General features: G+C 56.0%; 10 protein-coding genes across 10 annotated transcripts; 5 read left to right on the top strand and 5 right to left on the bottom strand.

Moving 5' to 3' along the window:
* Nucleotides 1-67: 67 nt before the first annotated feature.
* Nucleotides 68-2,556, top strand: BCV69DRAFT_313180 (hypothetical protein; the record flags this gene model as incomplete). The annotated part of the gene is made up of 3 exons (XM_025495007.1): nt 68-473; nt 589-2,429; nt 2,524-2,556. The coding sequence occupies 2 exons, from the start codon at nt 68-70 to the stop codon at nt 2,121-2,123; spliced, it is 1,941 nt and encodes a 646-aa protein (XP_025347133.1). The 3' UTR covers nt 2,124-2,429; nt 2,524-2,556.
* A 50-nt stretch (nt 2,557-2,606) lies between these two features.
* On the bottom strand, nt 2,607-4,065 carry BCV69DRAFT_271189 (ubiquinone biosynthesis O-methyltransferase). The gene is made up of 3 exons (XM_025490946.1): nt 3,611-4,065; nt 3,489-3,553; nt 2,607-3,416 (listed from the first exon to the last, which is right to left on the bottom strand). The coding sequence occupies exons 1-3, from the start codon at nt 3,990-3,992 to the stop codon at nt 2,700-2,702; spliced, it is 1,164 nt and encodes a 387-aa protein (XP_025347132.1). The 5' UTR covers nt 3,993-4,065; the 3' UTR covers nt 2,607-2,699.
* Nucleotides 4,066-4,307: 242 nt separating this feature from the next.
* On the top strand, nt 4,308-5,519 carry BCV69DRAFT_250091 (NAD(P)-binding protein; the record flags this gene model as incomplete). The annotated part of the gene is made up of 2 exons (XM_025490368.1): nt 4,308-4,758; nt 4,852-5,519. The coding sequence occupies 2 exons, from the start codon at nt 4,308-4,310 to the stop codon at nt 5,517-5,519; spliced, it is 1,119 nt and encodes a 372-aa protein (XP_025347131.1).
* Nucleotides 5,520-6,120: 601 nt separating this feature from the next.
* On the bottom strand, nt 6,121-11,269 carry BCV69DRAFT_313177 (hypothetical protein; the record flags this gene model as incomplete). The annotated part of the gene is made up of 1 exon (XM_025495006.1): nt 6,121-11,269. Exon 1 carries the CDS (start codon nt 11,224-11,226, stop codon nt 6,121-6,123), a length of 5,106 nt encoding a protein of 1,701 aa, XP_025347130.1. The 5' UTR covers nt 11,227-11,269.
* A 72-nt stretch (nt 11,270-11,341) lies between these two features.
* On the top strand, nt 11,342-11,774 carry BCV69DRAFT_214347 (hypothetical protein). The gene has a single exon (XM_025489774.1). It carries the CDS (start codon nt 11,456-11,458, stop codon nt 11,735-11,737), a length of 282 nt encoding a protein of 93 aa, XP_025347129.1. The 5' UTR covers nt 11,342-11,455; the 3' UTR covers nt 11,738-11,774.
* Nucleotides 11,763-15,040, bottom strand: BCV69DRAFT_283499 (hypothetical protein). The gene is made up of 2 exons (XM_025492732.1): nt 14,772-15,040; nt 11,763-14,617 (listed from the first exon to the last, which is right to left on the bottom strand). Exons 1-2 carry the CDS (start codon nt 14,971-14,973, stop codon nt 11,811-11,813), a joined length of 3,009 nt encoding a protein of 1,002 aa, XP_025347128.1. The 5' UTR covers nt 14,974-15,040; the 3' UTR covers nt 11,763-11,810.
* A 366-nt stretch (nt 15,041-15,406) lies between these two features.
* On the top strand, nt 15,407-16,572 carry BCV69DRAFT_260717 (phosphomannomutase). Its single transcript, XM_025490683.1, has 4 exons — nt 15,407-15,663; nt 15,752-15,983; nt 16,057-16,285; nt 16,370-16,572. Exons 1-4 carry the CDS (start codon nt 15,432-15,434, stop codon nt 16,472-16,474), a joined length of 798 nt encoding a protein of 265 aa, XP_025347127.1. The 5' UTR covers nt 15,407-15,431; the 3' UTR covers nt 16,475-16,572.
* On the bottom strand, nt 16,155-17,676 carry BCV69DRAFT_283498 (hypothetical protein). The gene is made up of 2 exons (XM_025492731.1): nt 16,883-17,676; nt 16,155-16,807 (listed from the first exon to the last, which is right to left on the bottom strand). Exons 1-2 carry the CDS (start codon nt 17,644-17,646, stop codon nt 16,546-16,548), a joined length of 1,026 nt encoding a protein of 341 aa, XP_025347126.1. The 5' UTR covers nt 17,647-17,676; the 3' UTR covers nt 16,155-16,545.
* Nucleotides 17,677-17,791: 115 nt separating this feature from the next.
* On the bottom strand, nt 17,792-18,598 carry BCV69DRAFT_313173 (hypothetical protein; the record flags this gene model as incomplete). The annotated part of the gene is made up of 3 exons (XM_025495005.1): nt 17,792-18,214; nt 18,304-18,486; nt 18,594-18,598. 3 exons carry the CDS (start codon nt 18,596-18,598, stop codon nt 17,980-17,982), a joined length of 423 nt encoding a protein of 140 aa, XP_025347125.1. The 3' UTR covers nt 17,792-17,979.
* Nucleotides 18,599-19,716: 1,118 nt separating this feature from the next.
* BCV69DRAFT_214290 (putative HXT5-hexose transporter) lies at nt 19,717-21,821 on the top strand. The gene is made up of 2 exons (XM_025489773.1): nt 19,717-20,365; nt 20,461-21,821. The coding sequence occupies exons 1-2, from the start codon at nt 19,876-19,878 to the stop codon at nt 21,606-21,608; spliced, it is 1,638 nt and encodes a 545-aa protein (XP_025347124.1). The 5' UTR covers nt 19,717-19,875; the 3' UTR covers nt 21,609-21,821.
* The last annotated feature ends 7 nt before the right edge of the window (nt 21,822-21,828 follow it).

Here is a 21,828-nt window from a genome sequence, read left to right as displayed (position 1 = left end):
ACTACCGCTATCTCCCCCGTGCTACTCCTGGTCTACCCTCACACCTTCCCAAACAGCCTCAGCAGACATGCTAGACTTGCATCTCACAGACCAGTCGTGCTTCGACAGCAGCAGCAGTGCTTCCAACGCTGCCACTGGCAGCTCTTCAGACCAACTTTCCGATAATCAGCCGTGCTGGGGGCCCTCTTGGACCACACCTCAGTCACAGACGCTAGCATCTCCTCAAGTGCAGCTAGACAATCTGGAGCAGCACTCAGCATTCAGCGACGGCAGCTTGAGCAACATTGCCGACTACCTTACGCCTTCGAGCGCGAGCTCCGACGAAGCCTCAGCCCTCCTTACCCCGTCAACAGCGCCCCACATCTCTCCAAACACTTCCTATGCTGGCACGGACTCTTGCAAACAGACGACAAGCAAAGCTTTCAATGCTGTCGATGGCAGAACTCTTGCTGCCGTCGCTCTTTATACGAATGGTGAGTCCACCAGAGTCAACGGCAGGTCCTCGCATGCATATATGCATGTCTGTGCCGGATTGCTGTTCTCCAACCTAGACTCTGACATCGCTGCTGCACGGCGCCGTCTCGACAGCATTGAGGGGCGGTCATGACTCCCTCGCGCCTGGTCTTGGCTCTGCCAGTATCCTAAGCGACATGGCACCATCTCATTCTCAAGAGCTTCAAGATCCGAATCCTTTTGCCCATCTTTCGCATGAGGCCCGCCCCCAGCAAGAATCTGCCGCGGCTACGAGTGCTCTTCTATATCCTTTCGTCAATTATCGGCTACAAGACTGGCGTAGTCTCTCCAACCATAGGAACACAAAGTCGACTGGCTCGATCCTCGATCAAATCATCGGCTCATGTAACGCCACAAAGAGCAACGGCCGCGCTCACGAGGCTTCGGCCAAAGTGCAGAGCTCCAAGAGCGGCTCGACGGAGTCTTACGAGCAGGATTCAGCTTCCAATGACCCAACGAAGCTAGCTTGCAAGTCATCGCTCTCACAGTCAGCACTGTCAGAAGCAGGGGCAACTTGTGTCGATGCTGACGTGTTGTCCCTAGCGCTCATGAGTAGGGCTTATGCGACTGCTTCTAGCGAGTCTTACCTCGTCCATTATCCGAGTGGTTGCAAGATCTCTCTCGTCGACTCGGCCTGCATTAGTCCAGCGGCAAACACTCCACTAGGTCAGCAGTCGTCCAATTCGAGTGCTGCCTCTACCTCGAAGTCCTGCTTCCTCATGTGGCAAAAGGAAGGTGCACGATTTTCCGCCAGCTCTTCTGTCTCACTCGATGGCCACGGCCAGCCGGAAATGTCGGACAATGCCGATCATTGTGGTTCTATCACCACAGATCGGTCACTGACTGGAGCGATGGAAGTCCAGACGGACAGGGGCAGCTCCCCTGGTTCTTGTGAGACAAGGCAAGCACAGGCTGAGCTGGCGACACTAAGGGCCGACAACAAGGACTCCCATTACGAGCGAGAGAAAGGGAGCAGGCAATATGAGTATTTGGCTGCTGTTGTTCTGCCCGCCGAGGGCGATCAAGAATCCTTGCCTTACTCTACCAAGACCGACCAAGATCCCCGACGAATTCCCTCACGAGAGCAATTTGAGGGAGACGAAGATACCAGAGCACTTGCACAGGAGCCCAAGCTTGGTGCTGGCGACCTTTACACTCCCAAATTCGTCAAAGGTCATCGAACTGATCGACAGGGCTGGTGCGATTGCGGCAAGTGGCTGGGCATGAAGTCATCCGTCTACAACTACCATGCCAGCATCTGTCATGGCGTCTCCTGCCGAACGGGCCGTCCCTTTGCTCCTCCTACTCAGATTCGATGGTGCAAAGAACTCAAGATGGTCGATGCTCATTGCCACAATTGTGACGAGTGGGTGAACATCATGCGAAAGATGATGCGTCACAGGACTTGGAAGAACTGGTTCGTACACGCTTCTCATTGTCATCACAAGGCTGCCAAGCCCAAATCTACAGCACTTCAGCTGCAGCCGGCAGTTGTTGAAACGACTGAGGAAGTCAACTCAGAGGAACGAGAGCAGCCTGCGAAGAAGCGCAGCTCAGCTCCTTCGACCTCCAAGACTTCGATCCGACTCAAATGCTGCCGCACCAAGTAGAAGCCGCCGTGCAAGCCTTCAAACTCGGGATAAGCAACCTGCCTCGTCGTCATCATCATTCCTCTGAGTAACCTACCGCAAGGGGCTCGTCATGACTCTGTCCAATCCTAATCATCAACCTGGCGCCTTCGGAGAGGGGCCTTGTCCTTTCCAAGGTCTCAGTGTCATCGGCAGTGCCCACTAACATACCTTACCACTCCCGTCAATACGCCGAATAATGTCAACGTACAAGCTGCTCCCAAGGTCCCAAGATCGCTGCCTCTGCAGCGCTAGCGTTGCCAACGACTGGTCCGCAACTGACTTCAGGTTCGTTCGCTTCCCCCTCGCTTCCCTTTCGCCTTCCCTGCTGTGTACCCACGCTCACTGTAGAATCATGGACCTGCTTTCCTCATCTCTCAAGACCCTTCCGCCGCCGTCACGAAGTCAATTGACCCCATCGTGTGTAGGCAGAAGACTCTTGTCGACAAACAAAAAACTCTGTCACCGGTAGTTGTGAGTGAGCCATACATGGCATTGCTAGTCATTATACGGGACTGTCGGTCGCAGAGTACAGTACAGTCAGAGGTCGTTCGTCTTCTATCTGATAGGCTTCCTAGCCCAGAGGAGGTAATTGCACTCTTCCCCCCATCCGCTCCTCTGCATCCAACCACTTCTATCCAGCAATCGCCAATCGCCAATCAGTGGGTCATAAATGATCCCACGCGACTCCATCTGCAGTCGACTTGGTAGTGACCTAACCCCGTCCAGAGAAGCAAAGGCGTCATTGCTGTTGTCTACGCTACTAGAGGGCTGCTTTCCTCCTTGTTTGGATGATGGGTACCAGCCCAATCCTCCACCTTCCTCTTCAGCAATGAACTTCCTCAACTCCTCACTCTTGACGTACTTCTCGTAGGAATGGGTCCCCCTACTGACCAGTCCCATGACTTCTTCCGCAAGCGTAATAGTCAGTAATCTTGCGAGTGGAGTTCGGGCAATGGTACTGAGGAGGAGATGACCTCCTGGCTTGAGGAGAGAGGAGAGGGAGTGCAGGAAGGCGGCTGGCGAAGAGACGTGCTCGAGGACTTCGACCGAGGCGACAATGTCGTAGCCTTCCGCGTGGTCTCCGCTCGGAGAGGCAAGAAGGTCTTCGGCTGCTGTGTGCGAATAGGTGAGCCGTGGAGAAGAGGAGGTTGGAGAGGAAGAGGGGGAGGGAGTGGAGAAGAAGGGGTCGAGAGAGGCGTGGTGCTGTGCAATGGCGATGTTGGTACCGGTGGCATCGATGCCGTGGACTGTTGCGCCAAGCCGAGCCAAAGACTGTCAAGTGTAGGTCATTGGCCTCAGCTCATATATGACGGACTCTCCTGTCCCTCCCTGAAGTCGACTCACTTCGCTCAGTAATCCTCCACCGCATCCCACATCCAGCACCCTCAGACCCTTGCACCACTCCCTCTCTCTCCTCCTCTCCTCCGCCCTCACTTCAGCACTAGCACCACCTTGTCTACTTCCACTTTGCAGGCTCCTCCCAGTCTCCCTCGCTCGATCCCAGCCCTGCGTCTCGACGACCTTGTCCCTGAGAAAAGCAATACGGCCCTTGTTCATTTTGTGCAGAAGACTGAGCTCACCATTGGGATCCCACCAGGTTGAGGAAAGGCGGGTGAAGTGTTCTACTTCGGAGGCGTGGACGGAGCTTCGTTGTTGCTGTTGTTGCTGATGTTGTTGCAGAGTGGCGGAAGAGGAGGCGAGATTGCGGGTGGAGTGCAAAGGGGAGCTCGAGGAGCATGCGATTGGAGCGGACCGCGGACGATGAGCGCTTCCATATTGCGACAGTGAAGAAGCTGCGGTAGAGGGCAGCTTCAGTCGTGATGTGGAAGCAGCAGCGGATTTGATCATCCCTGTAGCCGTCGCTGTCAAGGCTACTTGATTGTGAGTATCGTCTTGGATTTCAGTGGTAATAATCCTCTCCGGAAAGCTGACGGCAGGAAGAAGCGGAACGGCAGCTGGGCCTCGGCGCCTCGGCTGCTTTCACGGCTGAGCGACTCCACTTGCACCGACCACGTCGCTTTCCCAGACTGAGCCTCCTCCCTTCCACAACGAGCGTACCAAACTTACTTTCACTTTCCTAAATCTGCGACTACCTTCTCTCTGGTCCAACAGCTTTGTAAGATACCTTTTGTACAAGTGTAGCGTCGCCTCGTCATTCCTGCCATGGAGTCTGCCCTGGGCTGGGTCGACGACCTCTTCCACCTCTTCGGTCGCGAACCTCCACCCAACCTCAACCTCTACATCGCCCTTGTAGTCATCCTCGTTCCCCTCCCCATCGTCTTCCTCTTTGTCAGATCTGCCCGTCCAAGACAAGGTATCGTCCCTCCCTACCGCGAGCGAGTGCTCATCCTCGGCGCCTCCTCTGGCGTGGGCGAAGAGCTGGCGCTGCAGTACTCTCAAAGGGGATGCCGCAATCTGATTCTAGTTGCGCGTCGGGCTGATGAGCTGGCAAAGGTCAAGGCAAAGTGTGATGAGAGGAGAAAAGAGGGAGAGGAGTGGGAGCAGAGTCAAGAGGCGCCTGGGTGGGAGAAGGTAGGAGAGACGGTCACGACCATTACGGCCGACTGCACAAAGCCAGAGGACCTTCTCAAGATCCGGCAGCTGGTCAGGAAGAGTGAGTAGCAAGCATTGAGAGAGCAGCAGAAGCCTGGCTACCCATATCTGTAGGGCTCACATTTCGTCACCTTTGCTCTGCGGCCTGTGACAGCAATGGGAGGACTGGATACACTGCACATCGTCTTCGGTGCCTCAGCGCTTCGTTCTGTGCTAGGCACAGCCGGCATCGATCCCGTCACCTCCTCACAGCCTCTCACTCCAGCAAACGCCCATGCCACTCTTGAAGGCATCACCCAGACTATGACCTCTGCCCGCAAAATCCTCGACGTCAATGCTGCCGCCACAGCAGGGATCATGGTCACCTTCATCCCGCTCCTGCAACTCTCCTCGCCCGCTCCAGCAGCCGTGCTCATGTCTAGCGTGGCCGCCCTGGTGCCCCCACCTACTCGCGGGTTGTACGCAGGTAGTAAAGCAGCTCAGATGCAGATCTTCCAGACTGCTGCCCTCGAAGCCAAGGCGCAGAGTGAGCACGCCACAAAGACTGGTCAGGCCCACCGGGCTTCAGTCAAGTGCTTTGTCCTGGCACCAGGGACCATTCGTACCGATTTCCGGCTATCGGCAGTGGATGGACCGATTGACGCTTCGATTCGCGATGCCTCGTGGGATCAGGCGGCGAACAAGAAGGGAGGAAGCAGCGATCTACTCGAAGTGGGAGAGGTGGCTCACGATGCGATTCGTGGAGCAGATCGGATGGCAGAGGGCGTCAAGATTATTCCAGCCAAGTACAAGCTGGTGCGCTTTGCACAGTTACTGGTGTGAGTACAGACGGTACAGATGAGCGTGGGAGTGCTGGCTTGACGACTGATCGTACTGCATCCCCCCTCATCGTCGTAATTGCAGACCTAATGTCATGGGCAGCGTTGCACGCAAGAAGTACGGGTACTGATGCTCGAGTCTGACTCCTGGACCACGTCTTGCTGGGGCTCAGGTGAAGGGAAATCCTCAGTCGATCAAGTCGCAGCCGGCAGGCCTTTGAGCCCTTGCACGGTATCCAGGCTAGCAATCAAAACTCTCACACTAGCATAACGTTCGTACACCCATGAGCAGATTCGGAGATGGTACGATGCGGGACTCGACCGAAGGGGAAAGCGAGAAGAGGATCGTTAATTCAATGATAGTGTATGAGTAGAGATGTGTGTAAATATGGACAGATGAATGGGATCGAACAGGGCAGGACTGAGTAAGAGTGTACGTCGCCGGGAGGAAGCGAGAGAATGAAGAAAGGAAAAAGAGAATAAGGTGCTTCGATCCTGGGAGAGCAACGTAAAGAAATGGGCAAGGAAATTCTGAGAGTAAAAGGAATGTGATCTAGGAAGAAAGGAGTGAGCGAGGGTGTGGGGATGTGCTAATGGGTGCTTCTTCAAGCGCCTAGACCGCGGAGCATAGGCGCCTTGAAGCTCGCGAGCGAGTCCATTGAACCTCTCCTGCCTAGCCACTGTCCTCCAATCTCGTCGTCCTCATCGTCATTGTCCTGGGCTAGATCCAGGTCAGCTTCAGAGGACTGGAGAAGCGAAAGAGCGCTGACCCTCTTGATCAGTCTACCGCTACTACCAGCACTAGTGGCGTGGGCAGTAGGCGATGAGGAGGGCGAGGAGGCAGACAGTCCAGTGGCAGCGCTAAAGGAAGCACGGAGGGAAGAGTTGCTCCCTCTACTCCTGGCGGTCAACCTCGATTCGCTGGCGGGGACAAGGAGTGCCGAGCCCCTCCTAGGTGCAAGGGCAGCACTGCCAGTGCCGCTCTCGCCTTTGACCGGGGTACTGTCTGCACTAGCTGGCTTGATGAATTGCCGCAGCGCCTGCTGACGACTCTCCAGCTGGGCAATCTTATTTCGCACTGAGGGGACGACGGCAGTCCCTGCTCCTCCAGCAGCTGCAGCTGCTGCTGCGCGAAGATTTTGTGAAGAGTGGCCACGAGTCAGTCTCTCCTTCTCCAGCGTGAAAGAGGCAACGCTCGCCGAGTGACGCATTGTTCGGGTCGGTGTAGCGGGAGAAACTCGAGTGGCGATCGCTGGCTCGGCAGTGGCTTCTCTTCGTACCCTAGGTGGGGTACACTGAGCGAGCAGAGCAGCAGAGGCGACACTCTTCTGAGTGTGTGATTGTTTGGAAATAGTAAAGTAGTCATCGGCTGCGCCCATATCCGCCTCAGCGTGTAGCGCCTCGGGAGTGAGGGCCTCCTGAGCCGAGTCGGATTCGGAGGAGGAGCTGAGCTCCCTGCTTACAGCGACGCTCTTGCGTGGCGACAGGCGCGAGGACGTCTTGACCGTGGGTGCAGCAACTGGAGCTGGCACATTCACGAGCGGAGGCTGCTTGGACGTAGGTCGTGCTTTGGTGGGACTCTTCACCGTCCTTGCATCTCTGGGAGACTCTTCGGATACGGCGTCCGCGAATTGAGCAGCGGCGGCTTTCGCGCGAGGCGCATCTTTGAGGGAAGCCGAGATGGGTCGAGGACCCTTGTTCTGTCTCAGAGGAGCGTCCGAGGTGGCAAAAGTGAAGCTCGACTTTGTCTTGAGAGCTGCTTTAGTCGGTGAGGTATGGTCACGACTGAGAGGGAGGACCTTGGCTGTTGGAGAAGAGGCGGCAGCGGCAGGCTCGACTACTACTGCCGCCCGCTTCTCAGCAGGCGTAACAGCTACTCGTGCTCGCAAGTTGCCCGAGGACTTCTTGAGCGTGGCGACTGCAGATGAAGTGGTCAAGGGTAGAGTTGCAAGTGTGGGGTGAAGTACCCTACGACCAACCGCCTGGCCTCGATCCTGCCCGAGGATCGATCTCTCTGGAGACTCCACCTTGATAGCGGGACATCCGTGCTGCGACACTGTTTCATTCCGGCCGGTGTACCCGACCACAGCATCCTGGCTATCATCGCCATCTCTAACGGTCTCGACGCTGACGTCGGGGTCGAAACTCTCTTCTTCGTCCGCATTGAATCGTTCGCTCTGATCTCTGCGATGCGTAGACTCGACAACCATGTCGACCTCGTCCACCGAGTCCTGATTGAGGCCCAAGGTACGGTTGCCAGCATCCTCTCCTTCGTCATCAGAGTCAAATGCATCACCATCGTCTACCGATACGACTGGCAGCTGCAGGAAAGGGAAGCCGAAGCTAGGGGCAGGAACATCGATGTTCTCATAGTGGCGATGACCGCTCGAGCGGCGTCGAGAATTGGCAGTTGCGAAGCTTGCCTGGGAAGTGGTGAAGGTCGAACTTGTGGTACTTGTGGGTGTCCGGTCCTCGTCGAGGTCACGCTGCAGGCTGTTGGCAGCATCAATGTCGATGCCCAGACCAAGGGGCAGATTCTCGGTGCTGGTCTGCTGTGAGCTATTCTTTCGAGCAGTAGCGCTCTTGATCGCGTGATTGATAAAGTCGAGTGACTTCTGATGCTGGATGCTACGACCTCCACTGGCTTCAGGAGCCTGAAGGTGACCGTTGGGCTGCAGGTGCCCATTGCGCTCGGCTGCTCGCTGTGAGAGGGCTAGAAGGCGATTAGGTGGACCAGACGGCAAGTGAGGTTGCCCTTGGCCGATCTGCACTTGACCCGGGCTGCGTAGAGCTTCTGCTGCCCTCACCTTTTGAATCATGGGCGCCTCGTCGGGTGACATGGCGCCACGGTTGCTGAGAGGCGAGGAAGCGAACCAGCTTCGTGCAACGCTGATACTGCTCAGGCTCTTCCCGCTGATGCTCTTGAGAGGTGGCGGGTCAAGCGAAGTGAAGTTGACAACTCGTAGGGGCAAGTCGATGATGACATCAGCGTGAGAAGAGCTTCCGACAGAGACCCTGGCCTCGTATGAGATCTCGACGTGACGACTGCGCGCGATGCTCAGCGCCTCGACCGGAATGTTGAGGTGATGAGCGAATTCCAGGTGACTGTTTGGCTGTACACCAGTCCACCAGCTCTGAGATGCGCTTCCATCCGGGGAAGCGTCTTGAGCCACTCCCAAGACCTCCTCTGCCACCCTCTTGCGAGATACTATTGCCTCGCAGGCCTCTGGGTCAAAGCCTTCTGTTGTCGAGCCATGGGCCCGAAGCTCTGGCCTTGGCTGGTAGATAGTGACTGTGCGGACAAGCGACAGGGTCACATTCTTGATACGCCTTGATGTGTCGTTGCGAACAGCAACGTTCACATACACACGTTGACCTGCCACCCATGTCGGTCGATGCAACGATGCAGTCAGACTAATCCTGTTTCTCTCGGTCGTGGCTTGGATGGGCCGAGGGGCACTTGCCAGAACGACAGCAGGGTTTATGTACGGGAGTAGATCCACATGTCGGTAGAAGTGAGCAATGGACCTGTTGCTCCCGTCAGAACTCTTGAGCTTGACAGACCCGATGACGATGTAGCGGACGAGAGCCTTCTTGCCACGATAGCTACCCTTGGCACCTTTGCCAATGGGCATCTCGAGGGAGAAGGGGATCGAGTGCGAGCCTTCACGTCCGACCGAGTAGCCCTCTTCGTCCGGCTGAGAAGCAAAGCAAGGCAGTGGCTCATGACCTTCAAACCCGGGAGAGGAAAGACATGGTGATCCGTGTAGTACGTAAGGTTGAGAACCGCCAGGCTGGGTATCACCATCCACGATCGTCGAATGGTGGTAGAAGATGTGCCGAGTCTCGTCATCGAGGAGCTCTTCGAAGCCCACGACTCGCACTTTCGGATAAGCAAGGAGCAGCTCGCCCCTGCCCTTCTTGTCCTTGCCGATATTGACCATCAGCCGACCACGAAGATTTCCTCCCTCGACTACCAATTCGCTTTCCAAAAGCAGGTCAATGTCTACTCGAGACTTCTTCTGCTCTGGAGAGCTCGCTTCGGGTGCAGCCTGAATGGCGCCCATCAGATGGGAGCCCTTGATGGGAGAAGCAGCGCGAGAGTCCAAGTCCGACGTTGGCGAAGGAAGCGGCTTCCTCGGCGCATTGCTCGGCATGGGCATCGCCTCAGAAGAGGAAGCGATGAACTGAACATTCGTGCCTCGATCTGCCATCACAGGATCGACGTCACTGTAGCTCTCCACTTGCGGATCTAAGCTTGCCGCCGGTGTCTCAGAATAAGTTCTGGCTTGTCGAGCGGGCCGTGTCTCGACAGCATCGAACGACTCGTACGGTTGCTGGACAAAGCGAGGATCGAAGTGACCGTAGTCTGTCTGACCGAAAGACTCCTCCGCCTGCTCCTCGGGCTGCCAGTCCTCTACAGCTCCATTCACGTAAACGTTACTGGGCGAGATGATTTCCCCCACGCAGAAGGAGCTTCTCGTGTCGTAGAGAGCCGGTCTCGCCTCGGCAACGTCTGCTTGCTGCGCAGACTGGTGCATGTGCCCATCAAAGCTTTGACTCCTCGCCGAGGGGATTGAACGTCTCTCCGCAGCGATGGCCTGTACGACCGTCGGTGGTTCCGTCTTGGTCCTCTCGCCTCGAGGTCGGAACTGCAGCGGCGCAGTAGTGGGCACTTGAGGTAATGCTCTGCGTGACTGAGAAGCTGGCATCTGAGACACGTCAGAAGGGCTTGGCTCGTCCCGCAGCTGCTGCGACGCATCATTCTCAGCTTCTGGCGAAGTGACAGTCTCCGTAGATGAGGAGCTACTGCCACCGCTGGGTGCATCAGGTCGCTTGTAACCGCCAAAGCCGTCCGACACCATGCCATCCTCTCGAGGTGTCAATGGCGCTTCCGGCTCTAGAAGGGCCAACTTAATCTTCGAAGGCGAAGCAGAGCCTGCCGATTGGGCTTTCTTATCGGATTGACGAGGGGAAGAAGGAGCAGAGATGGAGGCGGCAAGAGCACTGGGTGCCTTTTGCTTGGCGAAAGTGTTAGCTCCCACACTTTGCGTCTTCCTATGCGAGAGGGGCTCGACAGCCTTTCCAGGTCTGGTAGTCACAGCAGCTGCAGCGGTTCCAAGGTCATGGGTGCTGACACTCTTTGACATGGTATGTACAGGCGACTCGGCTTCGTTGTAGCCCAAAGCCGGCTGAGAAGCCCGCTTACGAAGCATGCGAGATCTTTGTGCTGCTGTTGGGTACAGATCAGCAGGGGACGTCTCTGAGGAGGGCGAAGCGCCGTAGTCCGAGGGCGGCGAGGGGACGCTCGAATCGTAGCCGTTGTAGTAAGTACCTGTTGATGAACGAGCAGTGGCGCCGGAGAAGCTAGAACGGCCTGTGTAGCCTGCTTCTGGAGAGCTGAAATCGTAGTGTCCGTCCTCCTCAAGATGTTCCGGAGCTTGGGTGATACCTAGCCCCATGACGCCAGGTTGTCCACTAGCGATCCTCACTCTCCTTCGAGGTGTCGGGAGCTGGGCATTCGAGCTCTGACCTTGTGAGCCCGTAGCTGTGTGACGCTTGGGGAGGTTATGGGGCAGGGGAACAGGCTTCCTTGACGAAGTTGGCGCAGATGGAGCAGAATTCATCTGAGGAAGTGCGGGTCTGTGTTGAACGGGACGCTGTACCTGCTCCTCTGGCGGTCCGAAGTCGATGCCCAACCCAGTCATCATAATAGGCAACGACGCAAATGTGCTACTTTGGCAAAAAAGAGAGAAAGGAGATCTGAGACCAAAAGAGGTATACTGAGCTCGATGGACGGGGATCTAGATGGTGAGGAGGATCTTCGAGGGAGAGAGTGAGCTTGAAGAAGTGCTTGAAGAGTAGTTGCAAATGGCAAAGCTGAAGTGAAGGAGGATGAGAGAGTCGACTCAATGGTAAAGGACGTCACCCTGACAATGAATGCAAAGACAGCCGCCGCCCCGCCGCTGTTGGTTGCCATTGAACGGCCATTGTTGGTCGAGGGCGACACGGAAGCAGGGCTTCCTGACGTTTGAGTTTGAACATCCACCGCGTCGGAGGAATGTTCCCCGCAACGCCGGCAGACCGACAGCCACGCCATCTCGCCGCCCGTTCCCACGCGTCAGGCGCACCTCTTGGCGCAGGCACCACAACAGTCGCCCCAACACACGGCGACCTCGGCAACCAGGCATGCGCCAAGGACTCATCTCAGTCTACCATTGACAGTGTGACAGGGAAATCACTTGCGCCTACAACAAAGACCTGCACACCGCTCTCGGCCGTCACATCCGCCTGACTAAGACCTCTTACGCTTGGACCCTGGCTCCTTGGCTCTAATCGATGCCATGTCATCAAGTGCCTCGAGCAGCTGCCCAGACAGGATATCGTTTTGACCCGCCCATTTGACCATTTCATCTTCCACGGCCTCGAGGCTTTGCAAGCTCTGCAACGCCTCGAGCCGCCGCTGTGCCTTCTCTGCCTCCGCAGCGCTCATCTGTTCCCTCGCATCATCGTCCTCTTTCAGAGCTGAGTCTTCTGTACCGTCCTCCGCTGCCTCTGGCACAGACCTATCTACCACGCTGGCAAAGTTGACCGGCAAAGCAAATGGCATCCCAAATTTGTCGGTATCCTTCAGACGATCAGAGAAATCCAGCTTGACCTTCTTCTCGTCCTTGTCGAAGTCGTCTTCTTCTTGTGCGGCACCATTGACCTCCGATCCACGGCCTAGCAAGCCGCTCCCGAGGACCAAGTGGCACATGTGAGCTATTCGTTGCAGCATGCGGGCAGCTGAGGCAGCCGGACCTTCTGGAACACCGGTCTTCAGGTTAAAGGGGGTGCGGTAGACGTGGAAGCGCATCGACGATGGTCGATCGACGGTGAAGCGTGAGGGATGGGGTGCGGAGACGGCATGCGGGTTCACCTGACTTGGTACTTCAGACGAAGGCTTCGTGGATTGCAGAGGCATCGCTCTGCCCGCAGGAGCAGAAAGGTTGAGCGAGGATTGAGAACTATCAGGCTTGCCGTTCACTTGAGGGGCCGAAGGAGCCGCTGATGAGCCGGCAAAAGTAGCCGGCGCGACTGGTTTCGGCTCGTCCTTGAGCGTTGTCAGGTGCGTCATGGTGTGAGCAGCCAGCATCTCCCGTTTCTCTGCGTCGGTCGCTGATGGAGGAGCCGAGACGATGTAGGTGCAGGAGGCCCATCGGCACTTGACAGCACTTGAGGCCAGCTTAGCATGAGCGCGTGCGTGAGCGGCTTGTGCATCTCTCGTCGCAGTCTGATACTGAGGGCACCCCCTCCAACGACACTTGAAGGCCGTTACTTCTGGACGAAGAAATCCCTCCAGCCCTCTGATGACAAACTTGGTGCCCCCTAGCCTGACGTCCTCCTCTGGCACGAGGACAGCAGCCGTGGTTGGGAAGACCTCTCCAATCTTGGAAATGACATCGTAAGCGGGGACCAGAGGCGGCAATGCAGGTGTTGTGGGATCACGTGCAGCAGCTCGTTGGCTTGCGTCGATCAGAGGAGCAAAGCTGTCGCGGTAAGACGTCCAGATTTGCATCTGCGTGATGTAGAATGGATTCCTGTCTTCGGTGCCAGGTCCACCAGCCGGTCGAGCAACAAGCTGCAGCCATGTCTTCAACCTTTGGGGCTCTTCCAGCTGCTTGAGCCAGCGCTTCTCAGTGGGAGTCGTGTAGTGTACCAGGCCGCTCTCAGACTTGATGCTGCGCAGAGCGTGATAGCTCCGGGCCTTTTCTGCAGCATCTGGGTCATGCTCCAGCAAGCGCTCTCGGTGTATCCGTCTTGAAGGAATGAGGTGTAGCGGATGCAAGTAGCCGTGCAGCAACAAAGCCTCGACTCTTTCCCATGAAGAGGCATTGACGGCCAATAGTTGCGCAATGAGTATGAGAATGGGCTGCTTCAAAGAGAGCGACGTGTGTCCGAGGCCGGCTCCTGTAGTCAACACCTTTAGCGCATTTGGGAAGACGTGGCGAACCGATTCCGGATGAGCCTCTTCTGGACCAGTCTGGCCGGTCGGGCCTGGCGGCTCGGTCTCTTCAATGGCAACATCGATACTGGCATCGAGACAGTCGATGGCTGCCTCAGCCAGTTCAGCGTCGAGGGAATGAAGGAGGACGAGCTCCTTGCATCTTCCAATGATGCCTGGGCTCCAGCCAATCTGACTCTCAAGCGTGACTGTCCGCTCGATGAAGATGTCTCCTTTAGCCCTTGCGTTGCTCAGGAGCTGTGCAAGAAAGCGTGTAACGGCAAGCAGCAGCGCCCGATCACCAGTTGTGTAGAACAGAAGAAGGGTATGTGTGAAGATACGATCGGTATAGTGTGCGGACATGACGCCAGGGGTTCGTACTACGAGGCTTCGATCGCCTACTACAGTGGTGGAAGATGCTTGTGGGGTTGTTCGCCTCACTGATCCGTCCTGAAGACGGACTACGTCAGTCCTCTCGTAGAGATAGATGCGAGGAGCGATGTTTCGTAGGATCTCCATCCAGTAGAGACGAATTTCCCTTGCGCCTTCCAGTCTCAATTCTTCCTCTTCAATTGAGTGATGACCTTCCCCTTCAAGGAGCGTTTCAAAGCCAAAGAGGTCTTCCGGAAGTGATAGCACGTCGAAGATTGTCTGTGGAAGGTTGCCGTTGTCTCTTGTCAAGAATTCCGCATTCGCTTTGTCTTGCGATGCGTTACGAAGTATAAGAGATGCAGAGACAGCAGCGTTCAGGATGAAGTAATGCTCTTCGTTGTGTCTCGGATCAAAGGGTGGGGCAGGCTTCTTGATGGAGCGAGAAGAGCTCCCACCTGAGACTTCCTCATCCTCAGAGTCACTGAGATCATCGTCCGGAAAGCTTATGGGATCCTCCTCATTAGCCCATTCCCAGTCGGTCTCGCCTCTTGCGGCTCTGTTGAATCTCCGGACGAAGCTTAGTAGGCGATGAGCGAGCCCACACCATTCTGAAAGGACAAAGTGCTCCGGGTATAATGCTGATCCCTGTATCAGTCTCGAGAGCGCCCACGTGATTTCTTCCTTGATGGGCGAAAGGAGCGCCAGGAGGAGACGAGAATGCGGCGATGGAGGATTCAGGTACTGGTCTGCGGGCGGTAACGAGGGTGGAGGACAGCATTCGGGACAACAACCGAAATGGGGAGGATACATGGTCAGCTTCTGCTCGGCACTTTGTATGCATGTAGGAAGAGTCTAAGTCGCGAGCAGACGTTGCAGGCACGTCTTGGTTTGCCCACTCACGTTCCTCTCCGTCTATTGTTGTGTGCCTGAGCGAGCTTCCGCCGGCATGATGAGAAGGTCTGGTCCGCGGGGCGAGGTTCGGAGAGCGAGCTGCCGAGTGGGACTGAGAATGCGATGCATACTGGCCTTGGTATTGCGGCTGCAGCATCGCCCTTCCCGCCAAAGGCGATTGGGTATGCAGAGACCCTGGATGCCTCGACATCACCTCTCACAGCCAGGATGATGAGGCGAAGGAGCTCAGATATGTACAGGTAGAGGCGCTTAGGAGGAGGACAAGCTTCGGGCGCAACTCACGTCAAGACACGAAGAAGCGGAAGTGAAGGCGAGCGCGCCATGTCGGAATCGGAAGCAGTGCAATCAAGCCGCCGCCTCTACGCCTCGCCTCGCACTTGTTTGTTAATTTGTTTGCTACGGAGGACTGTTGAGGCCCTTATAGCTGGTGCTCTGATTTCGTCGTAACGATTCCAAGCCTACTCCAATCATCATTCCCGTTTGTTGTTGTATCTGATCCAGAAGCCCTCGCTGCCGGACCTGCCAGTGCCAAAGCGCGCCACGGAAAGCCTGGACGGAAGCCAGTGTTGTGTCACTTTAAGCTCGCCCAGCAACACCAACACCTTCGAACAGCTCACCGCTCCCCTCTTCTCTCATCCGCACTACAGCATGGCAGTTTCCTCTGTACCGACCCCTCTACCCTTCTCGGAGCGGGCTCTGCCGAAGACGCTCTGCCTGTTCGACGTTGACGAGACACTATCAAAGGCCAGGCAGCATGCAACACCAGAGATGCTCTCTCTTCTGGCACAGCTCAGGAAGAAGTGTGCCATTGGGTTCGTGGGAGGAAGCGACCTGAAGAAGATCCGCGAGCAGATCAGTGCTCCTGATGGCACTGCTGATGGTAAGTAGCAGCGGCCAGGTCAGACTACTGGTAAGCGCTCATCGTTGGTGCCCCCGTCCTTCACACCCTGTGTTCCCGCCGCTCGCAGCAACCGACATCTTCGACTATGGCTTTGCCGAGAATGGCCTGATCGCTTTCAGGATGGGCAAAGCGCTTGCTTCGCAGTCATTCATCGGGTGGTTAGGAGAGGAGAAGTACAAGAAGATGGTCAAATTCTGCCTGAGGTACATCAGCGAGCTGGACATTCCCATCATGAGGGGTACTTTCATCGAATTCAGGAATGGGATGATCAACATTTCACCCATCGGAAGGAATGCAAGGTGAGTACTGGGAGCTGCGTGGAGGTACCTATGAATTGCTGACTAGATCGTTCGATCTATTTTTGCGTCACAGCATCGAAGAGCGCAATACCTTCGAAGCCTACGACAAGCAACACAAGATTCGCCCCAAGTTCGTACAAGCGCTCAAGGACAACTTCGGAGACTATGGACTGACCTTCTCCATTGGTGGTCAAATCTCCTTTGACGTCTTTCCCTGTGGCTGGGACAAGACCTTTGCCCTGAGCCACGTTGAAAAGGACGGGTGGGAGGAGATCCACTTCTTTGGAGACAAGACTTACGAGGTGAGTTGGCCGAATGTCGAAGCGTCCGTCGGAGCCATTGCGGTGAAAGACATCTGACACTCTTTCACTAATCGCCCCATGTAGGGAGGAAACGACTACGAAATCTTCTCTGACCCCCGGACCATTGGCCACACAGTCGAGGGGCCTTCGCACACGATGCAGCTCCTGAAAGAGATATTCAGTCTCTGAGGTACGAGTAGTCTTGTAATAGAATGTAACTTTAAAGTAATGCACCAGATTGTGAGATCGGAGGCTGGCATTCACGCCTTTGCGTCCTTGTCTCTCCGCTTCTTCTCCTTCTTTGGACTGCTGGCCGCTTTGGCGTCCGGGTCCTTCTTCTTCTCCGTCTTGCCCTTCTTCTTCGACGAGCCTTCTAGACTGTCGTCAGCATGGACCTCTGCTGACTTTCTCTTCTTCTCGGAAGCGCTAATTGCCGATGTGGATTGCGATTCTTGAGGCGAGGAGGAGACCGAAGTTTTCGAGGAGGCCGCCTCTTCGTTGTACAACGAGCCGGCGGGAGCGCTGCGAAGGAGCAGAGAAGAGACCAGCTGTCAGTGAGGGCAGGAATAGGAGTGTTGAAGCTTGGTTTGGACTCACAAGTAGCCTGAGAGCTCTCTCAGTTTGGGGCCGACCTTCTGCTTTGCTTGTGTCTTGGCAGAAGAGCTGCTCTCCTCGTTCTTGACTGCCGGCGGTGCCATCACAAATTCGAGGTGTTGCACAATTGGAACAGAAGCAGCAGTGACTAGACCTTCTTTCGAGCCTGCCACGGGTATGTAGGCTCTGATGCCACTCATATGTCCTGCGTAGCCTTCCTTTCCCTCGCTGCGCTCTTGGCCTTCTGCCTCCTCGACCAGCTGACTCTTCTCTCCGTCCCGCTTAGCTTTCGACTTCTTCAGACCCGACTGAGGATTCCGTGCATCGGAGGGCAGGTCATGCTTTGTGGAGAGAGAGGAGCCAAAGAGCTGGTAAGTGTCCTTCACTTGACCATTTGCCTCTTTGCGCTTGCTCGTGAGAGTCGCAAGGGGCTTGTCACTGGCGGTCCGATCCGGCAGCGAGACTTTCAGGCCATCGAGCTGAGAGGGATCCACTCCGTCAGGGATCTTGATGATCCATACCTGCTTGCCTTGCGACTGACTCTTCGAACTGCTTCCAGTCTGGCCCGGAGCTCGAAGATCCTTGAAGTCGCGGCCGCTGGAGGCTGGGAATTGCGCATGCTGATAGTTGAGAGGAGGGATGTAACGGCTGGTATTCGCAGTATTGGTCTGCAGGCGCTGGGTGGGCGCTGAAGACGAAGAAGCCTCTGCGAGCTCTGGTGACGATGAGCGGGATGAGGATGACGAGGCAGCAGAGGGGGACGACATTGTGTGCGTTACAGGCACAATAGAGCTTGGTGGTGGTGAGGAAGCGGAAGGGGTCAAATCTTCTCAAATATTTCGAGGAGCGCGCTGGGCGTCCTTCTCACGCATAGACTATCCGGACTGAGCAACGTACAGTCGCATCTTCAAGGGCACACATTGGATCGTATGCGAGAATGATAGGATGACAGTAAAAGCCTGCTTATAGTACAATGAAGATCGTTGATGGTGGTGAGGGCCGGATGTTGGGCGAGGTGGGATCGAGACCCTGACAGCAAGGCCGGAACCCTGCGCAGCTTCCTACTCCTTCCTTGCCTCGAAATGCGCTGCCCCTGGGCTCTAAGCGATGGTGTTGCCGCCACCCATGACAGTCTTGCCCGAAGGCCCGGCCCTGTCTGCAGAGGGAGGTCCAAGCAGATCATTGTAACCCCCAGATGTTCCCCTCGGTGTAATCTCGTGCAGCTTTTCGCCAAGCTTGAGCGCAGTCCACTTCACCACACGAGGATCGGCTCGTAGACGAGAGTTCAGAACAGAGAGAACCGGAGGCGAGGTATCAAACTGGAGAAGGAAGTGGCTGTGAAGGGAGGAAAAAACAGGGGAGGCAAATGTAGATGTGGTGAGCTATGTGCCTTTGCAAGCCACCATCGTTCAGGAGGTACTTACTCTCCCTCGTAATGATATTGCTGGTGTCGCTTTGTCCTTTGCGGTAGGTACCTTCTTCCCCAGTATTGCATGCCTCTCACCACTCCGCCATTGTCCACGACCAGTCGCGATGTCGACCGGATGAGTTCTCGGAAGGGCGCCGAGGATGGCGAGGCCGCTGACACGCAGAAGAGCTCGTAGAGACTGCAGGCGGAGCAAAGTGAGCGAAAGAGGGGAAAAAATAGCGGAGCAGCTCCGAGTAAGTATGTGTATGGATCCAGTCATAGTGTAGCCTTGCGAGCGGTACTTACGGCATTGCTGGACGGCAGAAGATGTGATAGTCGGGTCACGGATGAGATGGATGAGCTCTCGGATCTCTCGACTTTGCTGCACAGGCGCGCCGCTTACGTAATACGCTTTGGTGAGGCACCCACCACCTTGCGCAGACAGCCCCGACCTCAGGCGCTCCTCAACAGACGAGATTCATTCTTCGGCTACAGTCAAGCACGAACACAACGATTTCGCAAGTGTTTGTTAGTCCCCAATGCTAACTTCGAGTCAGGCTATTTTTGTAAAGGCCATGATGACGCTATTGGACGTTGCAATAGAGGGCCCTGGCCCTTATAGGACTGTTGACTCAAATAGAACAAAATCTGGCGACGAGTAGCATCGCATCGCAGCAACCTGCTGCGTCACATTGATAGCACGTAGCGGAATATGCCAAGGTGAGAATCGTTGCCCTCGGAAAAGCCGGTGTGAGAGGGCCGTACAGTACAGGGATTTCCGAACATATCTTCCGGTTCCGATATGACAGGGGCCTCTAAGAGCCGAGGCGAGGCGGGCCCCCTCACGAAGCTTGCATGCCGACCTCCTTCGTCAGGCCGTATCGCGGATGCTTCCATCCGGCCCTGATCTCCTCGCATACGCCGTTGTCATGGCAAGAGAGCCGATGTCTGATGGTTAATACTTCCCACGGAGGAGGGTCAGGTACCCAGCCGAGTAGTCAAGCGATCGCCAATCGCTCGAGGCCAAGACCTCCTCGGCCCGGATCTCGAGCCGAGTGGAGAATAATTCCACGCGATCGATATATGGTTGTGAGCATCGGCCAGCGTCCGAAGGCTCGTGCCGCGGATGGGCGCCAAGGCGCTGCCGGTGTTTTGTCGTCACTGAAGCGGAGTCTAAAGTTTCCCGCTTGCTGCCACTGTCCCCTCGATGACGGAGTGTCTGTACCGCTCGCCAAAGAATCCCGGGCCTCCCGCAGATGCCGTGCCTGACCCATCGGCGCTGCGCCCGCATCCGAAGAAAAGTCGATGAAGATGAAGCAAAGAGCACTACAGCTCTACGGACTTAGGGCGACAGCCCTCGAGAGAAGCGACAACGCCCCGTGCCGACCTTTTGGCGTCCAGTGACGCAGCTTCTTATTGAGGGCCCCCACTCTTACCCCACTCCTCTGACCCAAGCATAAATCTATAACTAACCTTCATAAATCATCCTGCCATTACTGTTCACTGAACTCGACCTCTAGAGGGCCTCTGCGCTTCCATTCTCTCCCACCAAAAGCAAGTACTCATCCAACCTCCACTGTCACACACGATGGTCCTTCAGGTCCACGGCAGCCCGATCGGCGTGACGTCCATCGTCATTGCTGGATTGGCAAGCATGGGCGGGTTTTTGTTCGGATATGACACAGGACAGATTGCCTGTATGATCATCATGCCTGACTTTCAGCGTCGCTTTGCTACTGGTCCCATTGGCTCCGATGGCCTGCCGGCATGGAACTCCTGGATTGAAGGTCTCATCACCAGTTTCCTTTCCATCGGAACGGCAATTGGCGTCCTCTGCGGAGCTCCTCTAGCTGATGGCCTTGGACGTCGTCATGCTATGTCCGTAGAGGTGGGCGTCTTCCTCGTTGGTGTCATTATTCAGGTTACGGCCTTCACTGCATGGTACCAGGTCGCCATTGGACGCTTGGTGACTGGTCTTGCGATCGGAGCTCTGTCTGCCGCTGTACCTCTTTACCAGTCCGAGACTGTGCCGCGACAGGTGCGAGCTGCTCTGGTGGCTACATACCAGCTCTTCATTAGTGAGTTGACACAACAGAATACGGTGCGATGGACGTGCGCGGCGTGGTAGATGCTATACTGACGGCGTCTGCGTCTGCACCTTTTCGTGCTACAGCCTTCGGTATTCTCGTCGCCTATCTCATCGGTATCGGAACAGACCAGATCTCCAACTCGGCTTCGTGGCGTCTACTCATTGCCTTGAGCATTCCCTTTGCGCTCCTCTTGGGTATCGGAATCCAGTTCTGCCCAGAGTCGCCTCGATGGCTCGCAGCACGAGGCCGCAATGACGAAGCCTACAAGAGTCTGGCCAACGTTCGAGGCTGTACAGTGGAGGAGAGCAACCCATGGGTGGAGCAGGAGTACGCTGATATCCTGGCCCTGGTTGAATCCGACAAGAAGCTCGAGCCCGCTGGTTGGGCAGCCTGCTTCCGACCGCAGCGCAGAACCCTGTACCGTACGCTCCTCGGAATTACTCTCCAAGCAGGACAGCAGTTTACTGGCGCGAATTACTTCTTCTACTATGGCTCTACCATCTTCACAGGTGCAGGTCTTTCGAACGCTTTCTATACTCAAGCCATTCTGGGAGCAGTGAACTTCGTCTGCACCTTTGGTGGTCTATACATCCTCGAGACCTATGGTCGACGTTTGCCGCTCATTTATGGGGCTGCAGGTATGTCCGTCTGGTTGTGCGTCTTTGCGACTGCTGGCGTGGCTGGAAACGCCAACACCAAGCCGATTGCAGACCTTCAAATTGTTTCTGCCTGCTTCTTCCTCTTGTTCTACGCCACAACTTGGGCACCCGGTATCTGGCTCTTCGTGGGTGAATCCTTCTCTTACAGGACTCGAGCCAAGCAGGCTTCCCTCGCAACGCTGGCCAACTGGGTGTCCAACTTCTTGATTTCGTACTTCTCGCCTGCCATTGCGAGCGCGATCGACTTTGGCTACGGCTACGTCTTCATGGGATGCAACATCGCCAACTGTATCATTGCATACTGCTTTGTATACGAGACTGAATCGCTCACTCTCGAGGCCGTGGACCAGCTGTACAATGCTGGCATCCCAGCATGGCGTTCCCGCAAGTGGGTACCAGAGGGCTACGAGTCTCGAGACCAGGTCAAGGCGCAGGACTCGATGGACGACAACGCCACGCACATCGACGACCCTTCGCCTCAGTGGAAGTCCAAGCCCGATCCTCTGACGGGAGAGGAGACCGACAAGGCTCGCAAGAACCCTGGTGTCAAGGGTATGACACAGACAGCCTAAGGCTGTGTTATGCGAAGCGCGAGAGCGTCTTCCACAAGAGCGGCTTATGCGAGTGCGCGGGCATGTGCAGCCGCACGTGGGTGTGCTTGCCACCCATTCCTTCTCAAGGTACGGCCAGGGCCGATTTGGATTCCCTGTACCTCTGTCAATAGCTTGTCTCCATAAAGACATGAGCGAATCATTGCAATTTAGCTCTTCAGATTTTCATCCTGACGCTGTG

The sequence above is a fragment of the Pseudomicrostroma glucosiphilum genome, assembly GCF_003144135.1.
Source record: "Pseudomicrostroma glucosiphilum strain MCA 4718 unplaced genomic scaffold BCV69scaffold_9, whole genome shotgun sequence".
Lineage (NCBI taxonomy): Eukaryota > Fungi > Basidiomycota > Exobasidiomycetes > Microstromatales > Microstromataceae > Microstroma > Microstroma glucosiphilum.
Note: the sequence above shows the minus strand (reverse complement) of the source record. Positions and strands in the feature narration are given on the sequence as shown.

Coding starts and splice junctions, on each gene's coding strand:
- BCV69DRAFT_271189 (XM_025490946.1), bottom strand. CDS start 3,992: ATGATCAAATCCGCTGCTGCTTCCACATCACGACTGAAGCTGCCCTCT. Junction 3,554..3,610: donor GACTGGGAGGAGCCTGCAAA/GTGGAAGTAGAC, acceptor AGAGGAGGAGAG/AGAGGGAGTGGTGCAAGGGT. Junction 3,417..3,488: donor GTGGAGGATTACTGAGCGAA/GTGAGTCGACTT, acceptor TACACTTGACAG/TCTTTGGCTCGGCTTGGCGC.
- BCV69DRAFT_260717 (XM_025490683.1), top strand. CDS start 15,432: ATGGCAGTTTCCTCTGTACCGACCCCTCTACCCTTCTCGGAGCGGGCT. Junction 15,664..15,751: donor TCCTGATGGCACTGCTGATG/GTAAGTAGCAGC, acceptor CGCCGCTCGCAG/CAACCGACATCTTCGACTAT. Junction 15,984..16,056: donor CCCATCGGAAGGAATGCAAG/GTGAGTACTGGG, acceptor TTTGCGTCACAG/CATCGAAGAGCGCAATACCT.
- BCV69DRAFT_214347 (XM_025489774.1), top strand. CDS start 11,456: ATGCAAAGACAGCCGCCGCCCCGCCGCTGTTGGTTGCCATTGAACGGC.
- BCV69DRAFT_283498 (XM_025492731.1), bottom strand. CDS start 17,646: ATGTCGTCCCCCTCTGCTGCCTCGTCATCCTCATCCCGCTCATCGTCA. Junction 16,808..16,882: donor AGAGAGCTCTCAGGCTACTT/GTGAGTCCAAAC, acceptor GCTCCTTCGCAG/CGCTCCCGCCGGCTCGTTGT.
- BCV69DRAFT_214290 (XM_025489773.1), top strand. CDS start 19,876: ATGGTCCTTCAGGTCCACGGCAGCCCGATCGGCGTGACGTCCATCGTC. Junction 20,366..20,460: donor TACATACCAGCTCTTCATTA/GTGAGTTGACAC, acceptor TTCGTGCTACAG/CCTTCGGTATTCTCGTCGCC.
- BCV69DRAFT_283499 (XM_025492732.1), bottom strand. CDS start 14,973: ATGTCGAGGCATCCAGGGTCTCTGCATACCCAATCGCCTTTGGCGGGA. Junction 14,618..14,771: donor AACAATAGACGGAGAGGAAC/GTGAGTGGGCAA, acceptor TACCGCCCGCAG/ACCAGTACCTGAATCCTCCA.